Consider the following 15,414-nt stretch of genomic DNA (forward strand, 5'->3'; position numbering starts at 1 on the left):
TTTGATTGGAGGAAATGTTTATCACTACAAATACAATAAATACACAGAGGAGACAAAACATGTCAACAATCAATGACCACACAGGGTCTGCGAGACATAAATGTGTACTTTCAATATCAGCAGCAGTCCTGTGTTCCAGACACAGGCATTCTCTTTCTCTAAAAAAAACAGACAATGAACACTCCATTTCCAAAACTAGAAAGCAAGCGAATCTGAATCACACATAAAACACTTTGAGGATATATCGCTTTATTTGTATTTACAGTCGAGACTGTTGCTGATCTGCAAAACAGCTAGACCAGCAAATTTCATCGGTTACGAGTCTTCCCCTTTAAAAGCAGTCATAAAAATACCATTACTGCTCATTTCTTCCATAAATCATAAAAGAAGAATTACAATGAATTCGCATCACATACAAAATGTCTTTCTTAAAATTACACTGCTATTTTTGCCACAAACAACAGAACCGGAATAAAACATAAAGCACCAATGACAATTCCTCTCCATCCTTCAATGGGACTTTGATCTCTTTATCATGAACCGTCTTGCATATCAGCATTAACATTTAAAATTGGGAAGTGCAAATGTTGGTGCAGGGAATAGCGGGAAATAAGCAAGCCAAACAGCACCAGGATCAAGAAGATTTCATATGCAGAGAAAAACAAGAACAAATTCGAGCAGTTCATTGTCAATTACAGAGTCAAATTATTCAAAACAATACAGTCTGGCACAGATAAGAACACGAAAAACTTGAAATTACGGATAAGTTGGACAATTTGCCGGACTGATATTTTTTAAATTTTTCGCTATATGCTTTTCCCGAATTATGGAAGTGTCAAGCACCTTTGTCAATCCCAGACATGTTTGACTCATCTGTGCCCAACTATATGTCTTTCGAGGAAACTAAAAAATGATAAAGAAATGCTGGCCACATTTAAGCGCAAATGTTGTGTTGTCTAGCAGCAACAAGTGTCTTCAACATTAAGTTATATCAAATTTGAGGTAGCAAGACAGGCGAAGGAAAAGACATATGCTTTTTAACACTTTGCAGTCACTTGGCGCAATAATGTGCGCCGGTGAAAATAATCTGTTCCGGTCACCTGGCGCCAGGCCTGAGAAATCCGTTGCAGTCACTCTCCTGGCTGGGAGACCACATGGGGTAATTTGTACTGCTGGTTGTGTGATTGCAAAGTGTTAAATATTTCATAGGGAAAAAGAACTGGACAGAAAGTGATAGTAAATAATGTTCCTTAAAATGTCATCCACATAAAAGACTAAGATATTACATACATAAGTACTGCACCATTTTAAAACAACAGACTACAAAACAATACACTACCCAAAAACCCCCCAGCACTTTTCTTAAAGAGGGCGTAAAAAAAAAGGACCCATATAAAGAGCTCAGTATTCTTTCCATTAATTTCAACAAAACTTCCATTAATAATAATCAACTTAGAGGTCAAATCTATCAATATGAAGAACATCAATAAGTTTGAAAAATATTAGGTTTTTAAAATTTCAAGCAAAGTTGAGTACGATAAGAACTTTACAGCTTCTTGAAAAAAATCAACCATAGCCTAATTGGCATTAAATAACAAATATTATTCTAAACTGTCATGGCCACACACAGGGTATCAAAAAGAGAGGACCTATTCAAAGTGCATCGCTTCCTTTTGAGGGTTTTTGAAAGACAGTCTATAAGAACAACAAACAAACAAACGCAGAAACTCAAAGTTAAAATAGCAGGGTCAAAGAACGATCCAGAAACTTGTCATAGAATCGTTCTAAATTTTCAGTGAATCTGAGCTTGTGTGGAGAGAAATGGGCAACACTTGGTACGTATACTTTAAATAGCCATCGCCTTCCCCGGATTTGTTTGGCAATGTCGGTTGTAAATAGATTTGTTCTGTGATGCACAAAATACACATTACTGTTGATCTTTACGAAGCTGAAAAATTTTGGACGAAATTTTAAATGCTTAATATTTTTGGAACACATTAGTCAATTTTCTCATATTGGCAAATTTGACGATGCTTTGGTAGAATTTTATTTCTTCAAAGTTTTGTTGAAATTGCGGCAAAGAAGACCGAGTTATGGGTGCTTTTTTACTAAGACATTCTGTATTCTCTACATTTCTCTCTCGAGGCTGTACTACTTGAAGTTCTACTTTTTGAGCTGGATGAAAACATTCTCATACAAGGCTCTGTATTTGAATGAAAATAAAAGCAATAAAAAAAAACAAAAAACCCACTCTCTCCCTTTTCTCTGTCACAAAACAATCCTGTTTTAAGTATCTGTATACTGTGACAAGAGTTCTCTCTCTCTCTGTCTCTCTCTCTCTCAAACACAAAACAACTACACTTTAGTCTCTATATTTTGAGTCAAAAGAATGTGTTGCTGGGACTGTTGTTGACTTGGCTGAAGCTGCTGCTGCTGCTGCTGCTGCTGCTGGGACGACTGCTGTTGCTGTTGTTGACTGGATTGCTGCTGCTGCTGATATGGCACTTGCACTGAACCATGCTGCAGCTGCTGTTGCTGCGCCACTGGCTGTTGGTGCAGTTGCAGCTGCAGCTGGTGCTGCTGAACTAGAGAGGGTTGGTAGGGTATGTTGGTGATGGCCAGGGTCTGTGGTTGCGACTGTCTCTCCAGTTTCCGTCTGTCCAGCTCTCTGTTCAGCGCTATGCGGTAACGCTCATAGCTCATCACAATGTGCTCCAGGTCTTGTTTGTACAAACGAATCAAGAGAGCAGCAAAATTTTCCAGTTGCTTTAGGGTGAACAACTCCCACTGCAGAAGGAAAAAAAAAACCCAACAAATTTTTATTTCCTTTTCTAAAAAAGGAGAAAACAAAGTCCCTTTCTATATGCATGATCGAGATTCTCTGTATAAAACTTGCATTGCATATGCCTCATAAAATATTTGATCTATACTTACAGGCCATTAACTCAACACTCACTCAAATATGAACATAAAATAAAGAGGAATATACATGAAAACAGTTCTTGTTTGTTTGAATACCAAAATCATTCTAAAACAGCACCTGGACATGGATGGCTGGTGCCTCTATAAATAAATCATTGATGGTCTGGTCTGACCAAAATCATAATCACACAAGGACTAGCAAAGAATAAGAGTAAGATAACTATAAGATGTCCCATCTCACAATCTATTTTGAACATGAACAGTCGGCACTCAGCTGACCTTCACAGAAGACAATATACTCAGAAAATCTTTAGGAAGACAATTAAGTATCAGAGTGCTTTTCAAAAATGTGACACACCTCAAATAGACAACAAATACTAATATCTGTATAAACCTTAGTCACACAACCAATACTAAAATCTGTTTACAAACTTTACAGTCACTTTCTATCTTCTGAAGTCCACACTCACCTTCAACTTATGATCATGTTCTTGGGGTGCTTTTGAAAATACAATGAGCCATTCAGGAATTTCTGTTGAGGGACAAAAGATGAAAATTACCAAAGAGATCACAGCCTACAATATCTGCAATACAATTTCTATCTTTGTGCTTCTGTAGAATTATTTAAAACATGTTAATGGTACCTCCTAGTGTCTAAAAAATCAAAAGAAACAACTCTGGCGTGACATAATCATCATCACTGTCACAATGGACCATCATCTTTGAGCTAATGGAAATCTGTTCTTTATTTGTTTCTGTTGTGTGCTTTGTATGACTGAAAACTTTCATATATGTGTCACCACGTAGAGGGCATATGGGGTTATTGGTGTCACCGTAAACCCTTTGCCTTCCTTTTGGTGAAAAAAATACCCATCTTTCTTGAATAGAAGTCGAGATATTTGCAATTGAAGGAGGTCAAGGTCGCCTGGTTCAGAGGTAAAATTAGCAAGAAAATGGGCGCAAAAGTTTGGCAACTTCAATAGCCCGAGAGTCCTCGGCAACTTCAATAGCCCGAGAGTCCTCGGAAACTGAAAATTTACATTTTCTGTGCCTTTAATCAATGCATTTTAGTAAAATCCACACTAAAATATGTTTTTGAATGGACCTAACAGGTGTTGAGCCAAAGATAATTTTAAAAAAATATAAAATTTGAAAAAATTACACGTCTGCCAAAACAAGAAGATTTCTTCGATTTCATTATTTTGACAAGCGCCTCATTTCACCACGATGCCTCTAACATCAGTTATTGGTGTATTCAAACCTAACATCTCACCCTGTTTTCCTTCACCTCTTTTTCAGTTTATTTCCCTGTAGTACCTAATTTTTTGAAGTTGCTGGGCTATCTCTGAAACAAGCAGCATGTTTTAGTCATGTTTCTAGGATGGAAGACACTTGTCAGGCTTAGGGGAATCAAAAGTATTCATTCACATACCCTCCCAACAACAGAATGTTAAGTTCTAGTGAGAGGTTTATGGCATTTGCAACACACTTGACATGTAAGTGCCGTAGATTAGTGGTGTTACTAGAGAGTAACATCCCCTCTCCCCCCCCCCAAAAAAAGGAGGACGAGAGATAATGACAATAGATGTATGACAGGAAAGAACGAGCAAAGCACACCAGAGTGCCAACCAACCACTCGCGACAGACAGCCGATGGATGCGTTTCTAAAATCATTTACAGTATTACATGAATTCAAAGTTTTTAAAAAAATTGGACAATGCTAAAAAGCACAAAAATACAATAAAAATTAATCCACATCAGAATTTTAGAACAAAAAGGTGTGTCCAGCCATATCACACATTCGTGCATTTTGATGATCATGGCAACATAGATTTTTATATATTTCTTCCATATTTTAAAAAATATATTTCTTTAAAAACCCAAAGTGAAAGAGAAAGGACTACAACAAAGATTTAATAATGAATCCCAAAACATTAATGTGAAGGAAAAAGTCTCTTCAAGCCTAAGCACAACTGAAGATCAAATGACATAGGAATATGAGCCTCCGTATACCTGTGTTTAAGTAAGGATTTGCTGGCACAAGTTGCTTGTTCTGTCTGAACTCAAAATTGGGCGGTATCCGGTCGGGTATAGCAGCAGCACCATAGCTTAGCAACATGCTTGGCTGGGGTAACACAGAGTTACACGGGTGGTGATACTGAGCTGTTCTCGTAATGTGACTGGGAGAAAGAGAACACACAACCAAATTATATTAGGCAGTTCTATAGATTGAGTTAAAGTCCACACACATACAAATAAAAATAGACATATATTCTAATCTCCTGAAATATATGAGCCATTGCCAAAACGTGGGAAAAAACACATACATCTCACATTAGTGTGCATAAAATGTGATGCATTAGTATTTATTCCTCCAAAACTTTTACACATGTCAAATATAGGAAGTAGAACCTGCATTAGCAGTTTCAGACCCTGTGTCAGCTTTAAAATCTTGAGTTTGTAAATTTTGTACCAAAAATGTTCATTTTTTTGGTGATTTCTGAACTGTCATTTAGAGCCCACCAATGCAAACTTCCAAGAATGTCCAAAATTTAGCATTTTTGGATGTTTTTTTTTTAACCTGCGCTTTGATCCTATGCTATTTGTCATCGAGAAAGGTTCATTTGCTCAAGAAATCGGTTTATTTGTTTGCAAATAAACAAATAATTTGGATCACTTGTGCGTCCGTCATGTCGTCATGGACTAGGTGTTTCAGAAAACACCATTATTTTTCAGTAGAATAACCACAGCTGGTTAAATCGTTTTGCTTTTCGTCGTTTATTCAATACTTCAAAAGCCGTGATGCGCGAAAGGAACATCAGGTTCCTAGATCTACGATTTCAATCAGCTGTTTAACATTCGTCGCGATCGTCGTCACTTTGCGACGTACCAGAAGTCCGAATTTATTTTTAGCCCACTTTTGTTTTGAACGGACCATCAACAGTGCCCCGATACAATTGTTTTCTTGAGTGACTTCCCCTTACCCGCTTTCCCAGAACAGCGGGAGCAACGGCGGAAAGAGAAAAACGAAAGTAGTCATTGTCGTCAGCGTCCAGTGACGCACAAGAATCTTGCGTTGAATGTGATGTACAGGACTGTTTTGCGTGTTTTTAGGCTACCCTTTTGAATATTTTAGTGAAAATGCTGTGTTTACATTGGATTCCTGGAACAAGAGTGTGATGTGTGAAAAAAACTTCGAGATATGGGTCATTTCTGTGGTTATAGATTTAGCTTTTGTGCTTAGTGATGACGTTTGGGGTGTCGTCATACAGCCGTACAAGACCGACTGACGTACTAGAAATTACATTGTCCTAAGAGCAAACATTTTTTATCTCATGTGTGCTCTCTTTACTCAAACAAATAAAACAAACATGTCCTTGTTTATCTGTCTTACTCAAAAGTACACATTTGTTCTTTGTTGGCATGATATGCCTTTTTCCAATACATTGTGTAATCATTGTTATGTACAAGTAATATTTGTCATCGTTGCTAATATCAGTAAGTTTTCAACATATATTTCAAACATGCAAGATTCATTTCGTAGCAAAATACGCCTTTAATGATCTGTGTATCTCATAGTGCAAATTTGTTCTTTGTAGGCATGATTTTACCTTTTCCCAATATGTTTTGTCATCACCGTTAAGTACGAACACTGTTTGTCATAATTAGCAACATAATTGTGATTGTCCACTGTCTTTGATATGACCCGATATCTGTTTCAAAGCAAAAGAAACCTCTCCTGCTTTTTTTTTTATTCTTAAAGAGCGCATTTCTCTCTGGAGGCATGACTTTGTCTTTTCCTGTGCATTGTGCCATCATTGTTATGTACAAGTCATGTTTTCCATCACTGTTATGTACAAGTCAGCCCCATTGATTTTGTGCTTTTGCCTCATATTAGTTTACAAATTGTTTTAGACATGTGTTTTTCTGGTACTGAGGCTTTGATAACTGTATTTGAACAGCCTTTCACTATTGCGATGTGTCGTCAATGATAATGTCCAATGTGTATCCTTTCTAGTACATAACAATGATGGCATGTTCTGTGCACTTCGTCATTGTTACAATGCTTGTCATTCATATTACCATTATGAATGGAGTTCATAGTGTGCAAAGTCTTTGTTTACTAAACAAATGGAATTTAAAGTCTATAACTTGCCTTGCTGCTTATCTGTTGTTGTCATCACTATTACATACAAGAAATACAGTGGTTGCCAAACCAATAGACCCATATCTCCAAAACCCTGCATCTCCTTGCTCTGATACTCTAGGAATATGAGCACTAAATGTCAATTTGTGACTGACAGAAAAGGGAGTCAAATTGGTAAGAAAAAATATTTTGCACCACTGAGTCTCAAGAGAGTCTCACGTTTTGGCAGTTGCTCATATACATGCAGACACAGATTTATGCCAATGTACATATACAAATATGAAAACTTAGACAAGCATAGGATGAGGCAAAAAGTATTAGAAAGATAATAATGATGAAACAAAAGCCATATAAGCAAACCATATCAGAATCTCAGATGTAAGTATAAAACCTTGATCCCAACCTCTTCTACCCCCCCCCCATCAAACATTTCACTCACTTATAGTAGTAGACACCCCTCTCCTTTGACTCAATTCTCTCCCAGTCGGTCGGCAAAGACTCCTTTTCTAATGGATGGCTCCAGTGTGTGGCCTGGGTGTTGTGGTCAATGTAATACTTGCGACCTCTAACAGTCCAGTCCACTGACCAGCCAGGAGGTAAGGGCAGCTCCTCTTGTGACATAAAGCTTCCTACCCCTGTGGAAAGTGGTTACAAGTGAGATGGTCAACAGTGTTTATGTTTTGTTTTAGTAAGAGTTCTACGGCACTTGCAACACAATAAGGTCATACATAAGTGATGAAGATTACAAGTATTACACGAGTATAGTTTTAGTAGAGGTTTTATGGCGCTTGCAACTGTATGAGGTCATAAATTGCCACATAATTTCTATGTCAAGAACAGGCCTCAAAATATCGTTCGCTGGTCGCAGTCACAAGTTTGAGATCCCTGGCTTAGAGAAACAGGACAGAAGTAAGATATAGAAGTGAAGCAGGATCACAAAAAAAAGGAGATAAAAAAGTTATACTAGTGGCACCCTGTAAGCACCCGCCTATTTCACAACGAATCAACCAGACAAAGATCTTCTTTACAATAACATTAGAAGGAAACTCAGGGAGCAGCCCACACCAGAGGATCCACCAACTGCCTATCTATCATGAAAGTGGAAATCAGGGCGATCACTGCACTAAAGGGTTATTCTTTTCAAGTCTGAGAGATAAACAAATATTTCAGTCTCGGAAACAAACACCACCAAAACAAGTAAAAAGGGCAGACTGCAGTAACTTCGACGGGTAAAGTTCAAAGATGGAAAGTTGTGAAAAGCATTTTTTTGTTTCAGTAATAAAAGAACATCTGAATCAATCATAAACTCAAGCTATTATTTGAAAAGTTGAAAAGGAAGAAAAGAATCCAGGGACTCTTACCAGAAGAATTCATGGAAGAAGCTGAGGGTGTTTTGAGATCTACAAGGTCACTGGCAGCCAGTCCCAGCATGCCTTTTCCCAAAAGGTTTCCACCGGGATTCTGTTGGGCATAGTGACTGCGGATTTCTTGGTGGTACTGGGCTATCTGAAAGTTCTCATCCAGCTGGTTCAGGTTGTAGTAGTCACTGTTGTTGCCATTGGAGGCAGAGCCTGAGCCGGCACTACTGCCACTGCCGGCCCCAGTGTACTTGTAATAAGGCTGAGAGTCTGGATTGTCATCTGAAAAGGAATGAAAAGAGATTTCAGAGCTCTCTTGACCGTTAAAACAAAGGAAAATCTCAAAGCTCTTCATGTGTGAACCCATTTTAACAAGGTGTTGGAGAGTGAAAGATGATAGATATTTGATAGGAAGGAAGGAGGAGAGATAGTTTTCAATAGTAAAAACAAGACTTAATACAGAAATACAGAGAGGCTGAAATTTACTTTACTTCCAACAAAAAATCATTAGAGGACTTGGAAAAATAAATCAAATTCATATCAAAGCATACTGGATAACATGGGATGGGGGTGGAAAAGACATGAATAGGAATCATCACACAATTCATGTTCATACTTCGAAAGGATGCAAAATATTTTGGGCACTACATAGTACACACGTTCAATTGAAATTGTGAAAATCAATTTACTCAAAACAATTTAATGTATTTTTTCCCTACTTCCAGTACGTTTGTCACATACAGCTTCCATCAACATCCATTATACTCCAGTTACATATATCACCTTTATTCCTATAATAATCCTCTCTTGCCTTGAACCCCTCTTGGTAAATTTCATTCAATTTGTCCCATATGACAAGAAAATATGTTGATAATTTATTTAATTGTGTGTCATCAAAAGCAAGGAGAACTAATTTATTATGAAGTAGGAAATGGGAAGAATATAGGCACTGCACAATTATGTAAAACTGGCATGGATTGTAACTTCTACATGCATTGTGTCCGATTTATGAAGGAGGATGAAATCTTTTCTTCATCAAGCATCACTTTCTGCTCACCAAAGCCACTATTGGACCTACTTTATACCAATCTATTGACAAAACACTTTTTCCATTATAAAAATAAAAGAACGATGCCATTGTCTTTAAAAAAAAAGGAAAACAATGTAAATATAATACATAACAATCTATCAATTGAATAAGCATGAGCTTGAATTTAAAAATTAATTCAGACCTGTCCTATACAACACTGTGAGATAGAAACTGCTATAGGACCAACTAACCTTCTCTAATAATGCTGACAGGATTGGCACCACGCTGTTCATCCTGGCCTTGACTAGTCGCGACATTCGCATGACCAAGAAGCTGCTGTTGACCATCCCCTATATAGCCCACATGTGAGGAATTCACCATAGGCCGCGACACACCAGAGGCGATCCCACTGACCGGCTGGGAGAAGACAACACCATATGACCTGGACATTGCCGAGGTCACATCAGTCCGCGTAACGGGGGTAGATGTGACCCGTAAATTCTGAAAGCCCTGAGTTATATGACTTGGGGAGGCAGGAAGGCTTTGTTGATTTGACGACTGCTGTTGTTGCTGTTGTGAATGCTGATGATGCGTTTGATTTAATTGCTGCTGTTGCTGATACTGTAACTGGTGATGACTGAAACCTTGCTGCGTAGGATGTTGAGCCTGCAGATGTAGCATTTGGGAGTGGTCATACATCTGCGATGCTGTCGAAGAACTTGGCACATTTTGTGACTGTAGTCCGGAGTACTTGGCTAAGTGTTGTTGCTGTTGTTGTTGTAGTTGTTGATGAGGTTGAGGTTGACTGCCTACATAGTATTTGTCAATGTCTCCGAAGGCTTGTGGAGTGTTGTCAAGCACTGATGAGGACTGGACCGAGGGCCTGGGGACTTGCAGCGCCTGCGATGCCAAAGGACTAGGCAAATGAGGTGTGGACTGCGTATGAGGAATGTATGATGCTGGCATTTTAGCATTTCGACCACCAATCCTCTGAAAAGACGTTCCTTGTCTAACTGGAGTGTGGTAATCTAAAAAAAAAGAAAGACAGAAATATTCTGTATATGTAATGTTGCATTAAAAATTCATATTTTTGTCACTGTATAAAAAAGGATGACATTTATCATTTGGAAGTCACTCAGACTAGCCTAAGATTCCTGCAGAGATCAGAAGCCCTCTATTTTCTATTTTTAGTTCCCTTGTCTGACACATTTCATGATTTCATTTTCCTTTACACCCTTACACACAAAATTAGCAACAACAACAGAAAAAATCTATTTAAAAAAACAAACCTTTTTTTTCAAAAGAAAACAAAACCCATTTTAATTAGCCTGGCAGTCCTAAGACTGCGACCACCTCCGGTTGGGACCTAAGAAGGGAATGGTTTGTTTTCTTCATTTTGATAGTTCTGCCTTGGACAGCCATCAGTCATATATACTGCCACTCTTCTCTTCGTCTATGGGCGGCCTTGTTAGAAAGTTTCAACTGCATATCCCGACGATGCAATCCATAAGTTTCTGAAACTTGCCTCGGCCAAGAAATAATGCTACTCTCTTATTGCTACCACACGTGACGATGATAATGAAACACAACTCATCAGTGTCTGACTCTCACTGTGTGTCCGCCAAATTAGGTCATACACTCTTTTGGGGGGGAAAAAAAGTAATTTCTTTCTTATTGTCTCCCAGAATGAGAATTGCAACAAAATGGTGTTTAAAATGTTCTTTTTTTTAAAACTGATTATTGTAATACCATCAGTAATTACCATTGAAAATAACACAATCAGAGACAAAAAAGTCTTCGACCTAATTTGGTGGTATGTGGAGGATACACTTGGACACTGATGACCTGGGGGGGGGGGGGGGGGGGGGGGGGGGGGGCTCCTTTTGAGTGACAGTGGAATGGGATGAGGGAAAATAAGAAAGACATGACATACCAGTCAGTAGGTGGGGACAGTAGGATTGAACGGGAGATGGACAAAATGAAGGATCCTGTTTTAAGATTGCCATTGGTCACCGATCATGAACAGCAATCAAGAGAAAGACATGCCTGTTGCCAAGGTAGCTCATCAAAGTTCCAAAGATTCATTCACATAGCCCTCATTTCGTGACTGGGTAGCCTCGTGGGGAAACAGCTTGGGCACGGCTGTTCACAAGCAGTACTTTAGTTCTACCGGCACCCCGCAGGGCCCCGATGCTCAGCGTAACTCGAACCAGACATTACCAACGGGTCAAGAGGTCAGCCCGGGGAATTTTACTTTACTGACAGATTCGCGATGAAAATGTTATTGAAGCAGTTTTCAGCTTTGTTTAATCTGTGACTAAGCCCAAACTACAACACCAACTGTGCATAAAACCGTATACTTTGAATAAGCATCATCTGACATATTTCTTAGAGCAATCATGCAACAAAGTAAGACAAAGGAATACGAGATGACCTAGAAAGAAAAGTGGATACATGTTTAAACATTGATAGAGGGTCATAATTTATTTCATTAAATTTGAACATGATAGCTGCTGTCGATTTTGACAATTCTAAGATATTGGGTCAGAAATAGAGTAAAGTTTCAAACTCACTTGGTTGCATCTGTGTATCGTTGCCTAAAGCAAAGATATTAAGTCGTGAGTGGAGATTCACAGGTTTTTGCAGTAAGTTCTCAGTTCCCCAAGTCCAGCTGTCACAAGTGACAACTCTATATAAAAACGTATCCCTCTAGGATCGCGGGTATCACCAGTCAGGGTGTCAGCACTTATTACTGCATTTAAGCCTACTGTCACAATATTGGTAAACACACTACATAATCATTATTACATTTTAAGAGATGCTAGATCTAGATTTGAAACAAAACACACATACAAAAGTCTTGTGAACACTGAACAAAAGACATCTATATCATTTTTAAAAAGAAAAAAATCACAGAAAAACGAAACAAAGTTAAAACTTACATTTGTACATTTTACCTCTCCCTACTTGATTTGTAAATAGATTTGAAACTAATTATGAATTTACTAAGTTATTGGCGTTTAAATTCAAATAACACTGAAAAAGGAATGCGACTGGATAGAAGCATGTCTTGGGGAACGTCTAGATCTATGTAACATTTTAATAAAATTAATAAAAATCACAGATAAACGACCCAAATTTGAAACTTGCACAATTTGTACAGTATACCTATACTTACTAGATTTGTGAAAAAGATTGGAAACTGATGGTGAATCTACCAAGTTATTGGAGTTAAAATTCAAATAACACTGAAAAAAGAATCCGACTCGATAGAAACACGTCTAGGGGAACGTCTATGTATTTTTTTTATTAATAAAAAATCACAGAAAAACGACACAAAGTTGAAACTTCCACAATGTGTACAGTATACCTATCCCAACTAGATTTTGAAAAAAAAATTGAAACTGACTGATGGTGATTTAACAAAGTTATTGGCGTTTAAATTCAAATAACACTGAAAAAAGGAATTTCGATTCAATAGAAACACGTCTTGGAGAACGTAGTTAGATAAAATTAAGGTTGTGAACTGAAATCGACCAAAGTTATATCGTCTTGAAGGGGGAAAGCGGAGCTTTAAAATGGTAGGTCATATGGTGATATCACATTTTTAGATTTGGAAATATCAGGGTGAGAATGACACCATAATTTGGAGGAAATGCATTACGCCGGCAGGCGGGGGCGCGCCGCTGGCGTCACGGTCATGAGCACGGCTGGCCGCTGATTTACTGACCAACACATGGGTGGCACTGACCGCTGGCACGGAGCAACTAAAGGAGCGGTTTCCGGGCGAGTTGAACAGCCGTGTGGGGTTAAAGCATCAAATAAAGTAGTTTATTCCTTTTTGTTTTGGTTAAAAAAAAATTTTTAATACTTACTTCTCAAGAGTGGAGGTGTGTCTCTTTTCACATATCGACCTGCTATCCCTTCGTTCAAGCCAGACTCTTTCTTTTTTAAAAGACGTCTTTTATCCATGGTCCTTGGAAAAGTATCACTGGAAACTAATAATATAAAATTCATTAAAATGTAACATAAAATTTCAAAAACAAAGTATTTGTAATTTCAAAAACAAAGTATTTGTAACATTATTAATATATATATAGAAGCTTGTGGACTTAAATTCTCTGACATGATAATAATTATAATGATTTTGAAAACAAACAAGCTTAAAGTTACAGAGACAAAATTTAAGGAGATAAAATAAATAATTTTAAAAAAATAGAACAGCAGTTTTTTGGTTTTGTTTTTTTAAAAAAATGCATAACAACTAGTTCCAAAAATAAAAGCAAGATTTACCAACAAAGCACTAAGATATATTAAATGGCTCATTCATACTTCATACCAATTGTGACAACCTCTAGTTTGGACCCCAATATTTTGCGTCATTCCAATAAAGATGTATATATCTGTGTACATGCATTCAAAGCAACATATTAACGTTTTTTTGTTGTGTTTTACTGTGCTCGCAACTGCATAAGATCATGTCAGCGCGAAGGACGCATTTTCAGCTTGGTAGCAATTCATTATGAATTTTACCTGGGTGATGGCCGAAGCCTACTCTTATTAACCTTAGAACCACCAGGGGATCTTTAACGTGCGCAACTTGCACACGGAACCTCCAAGACTTTTTCTCTTATCTTAGAAAGCTAGTTATTAGACCTTACCAACCCTAAGTCCAGGGGTGCGGCTGAAAGACAGTGCTCAGTAAGAAGGGAGCTAAGAGTAGCAATAGAAAAGTATCAGAAAGAGTCAGGCGCCCAGAGGGGGCAAAGAGGAAGGGGGGAGGTATGTTTTATATCATATCTGCCGTCGTAAGGGAAAACGACGAATGGTCCTGCGCAGGTAGCGAGGCAAATTTTTCAGGAGAGGCAAAAACTGTTTTTACTTTATAACTCTTGTATTTTTCACTCTTTTAAGCTGTAATTCACCAGATATCTGATTGAGGTGTTCATAAAGCAGTTTCTAAAGTTTGAATAGTTTAGGTTAAAAAGTAGCAAAGTTATTCGACATTCGTCGTTCTCCCTTACATTGCGCACCCACAGGTAAGCCTTGCGATGTAAGCGAAAACGACGAATGGTACAGTTCCTCGTTCTCCTCCACACTCGTGAACGTTTATGGGCGTAGGCGATGGTCAGTGGTGACACAATATTGACAGTAATGACTGTGTACTGGTAATTACAAATAAAACTAAGACGTATACAAACTAGCTATTATACGTTTAAAGTTAGGTGTTTTTTATGTCCCATCTGGAACTCGGTCGGAAAACGTCCTTCGTTTCCCTTCCTCGCTTGGTTAAATACTACACAGTCAGTGTACAAATCAGAGGTGCACACATTTTCAACAGCTTGATTTAAAACTGTCTCTTTCAGAACCAAAGTTTGGTCTCCAGGATACCTCTCTATTGTATTCTCTTCAGAAGCGAGTTTTTCTTTTATTTTCGCTAATTGCAAAATTTTCCCTGCACGATCAAAGGGATCAACAATGTTACAATGTCAATAATACGATCAGATCATTGCAAAATCAAACTTTCACGTAAGAAATGTAACAATCTGACAAGACTATCACAAACACTTTCGGGAGAGGTGATACGACGCTTTGTATTTAATAAAGGATTCGGTTGATTGGATCGGAAAACATACCACCAAGTAGAGATCGACAAGGACAGTTTGAATCTGCAAGACATTATTATACTCGATCGTAACGTCCATCAAGTCATAAAAAATCGTAAAGCAAGACTAAGTGTCGCCACAATACGTCCACGTTTTAAGTTGGACACACACATTTACTCTCATAAAGCAGTGTCATTAATTGCTTGGTAATTCTATAATGATGTCGACCAGTACACGTGCTAGACAAATTGCGGCACTATAACCATCGTTGGGATTTGGGATGTCAAATGACTGGACAGCAAACTAAAATGATGTTAGTCTGTGAACATCTGGTGGACACTAATATGCAGT

General features: G+C 38.0%; 1 protein-coding gene across 1 annotated transcript in view; it reads right to left on the reverse strand.

Annotated features, from left to right (window-relative positions):
- Positions 1-15,414, reverse strand: part of LOC101857665 (scaffold protein salvador) — a 21,925-nt gene continuing 6,511 nt past the window's right edge. Inside the window, exons 2-8 of the mRNA XM_005105624.3 lie at positions 13,333-13,455; positions 9,709-10,485; positions 8,431-8,709; positions 7,509-7,704; positions 4,936-5,102; positions 3,393-3,454; positions 1-2,787 (exon numbers count right to left, since the gene is read on the reverse strand). Coding sequence (XP_005105681.1) covers positions 2,356-2,787; positions 3,393-3,454; positions 4,936-5,102; positions 7,509-7,704; positions 8,431-8,709; positions 9,709-10,485; positions 13,333-13,429 — 2,010 coding nt within the window. The 5' untranslated portion in view covers positions 13,430-13,455 and the 3' untranslated portion in view covers positions 1-2,355. The remainder of the gene's footprint in view (positions 2,788-3,392; positions 3,455-4,935; positions 5,103-7,508; positions 7,705-8,430; positions 8,710-9,708; positions 10,486-13,332; positions 13,456-15,414) is intronic.

Source organism: Aplysia californica, unplaced genomic scaffold (assembly GCF_000002075.1).
Source record: "Aplysia californica isolate F4 #8 unplaced genomic scaffold, AplCal3.0 scaffold00482, whole genome shotgun sequence".
NCBI lineage: Eukaryota > Metazoa > Mollusca > Gastropoda > Aplysiida > Aplysiidae > Aplysia > Aplysia californica.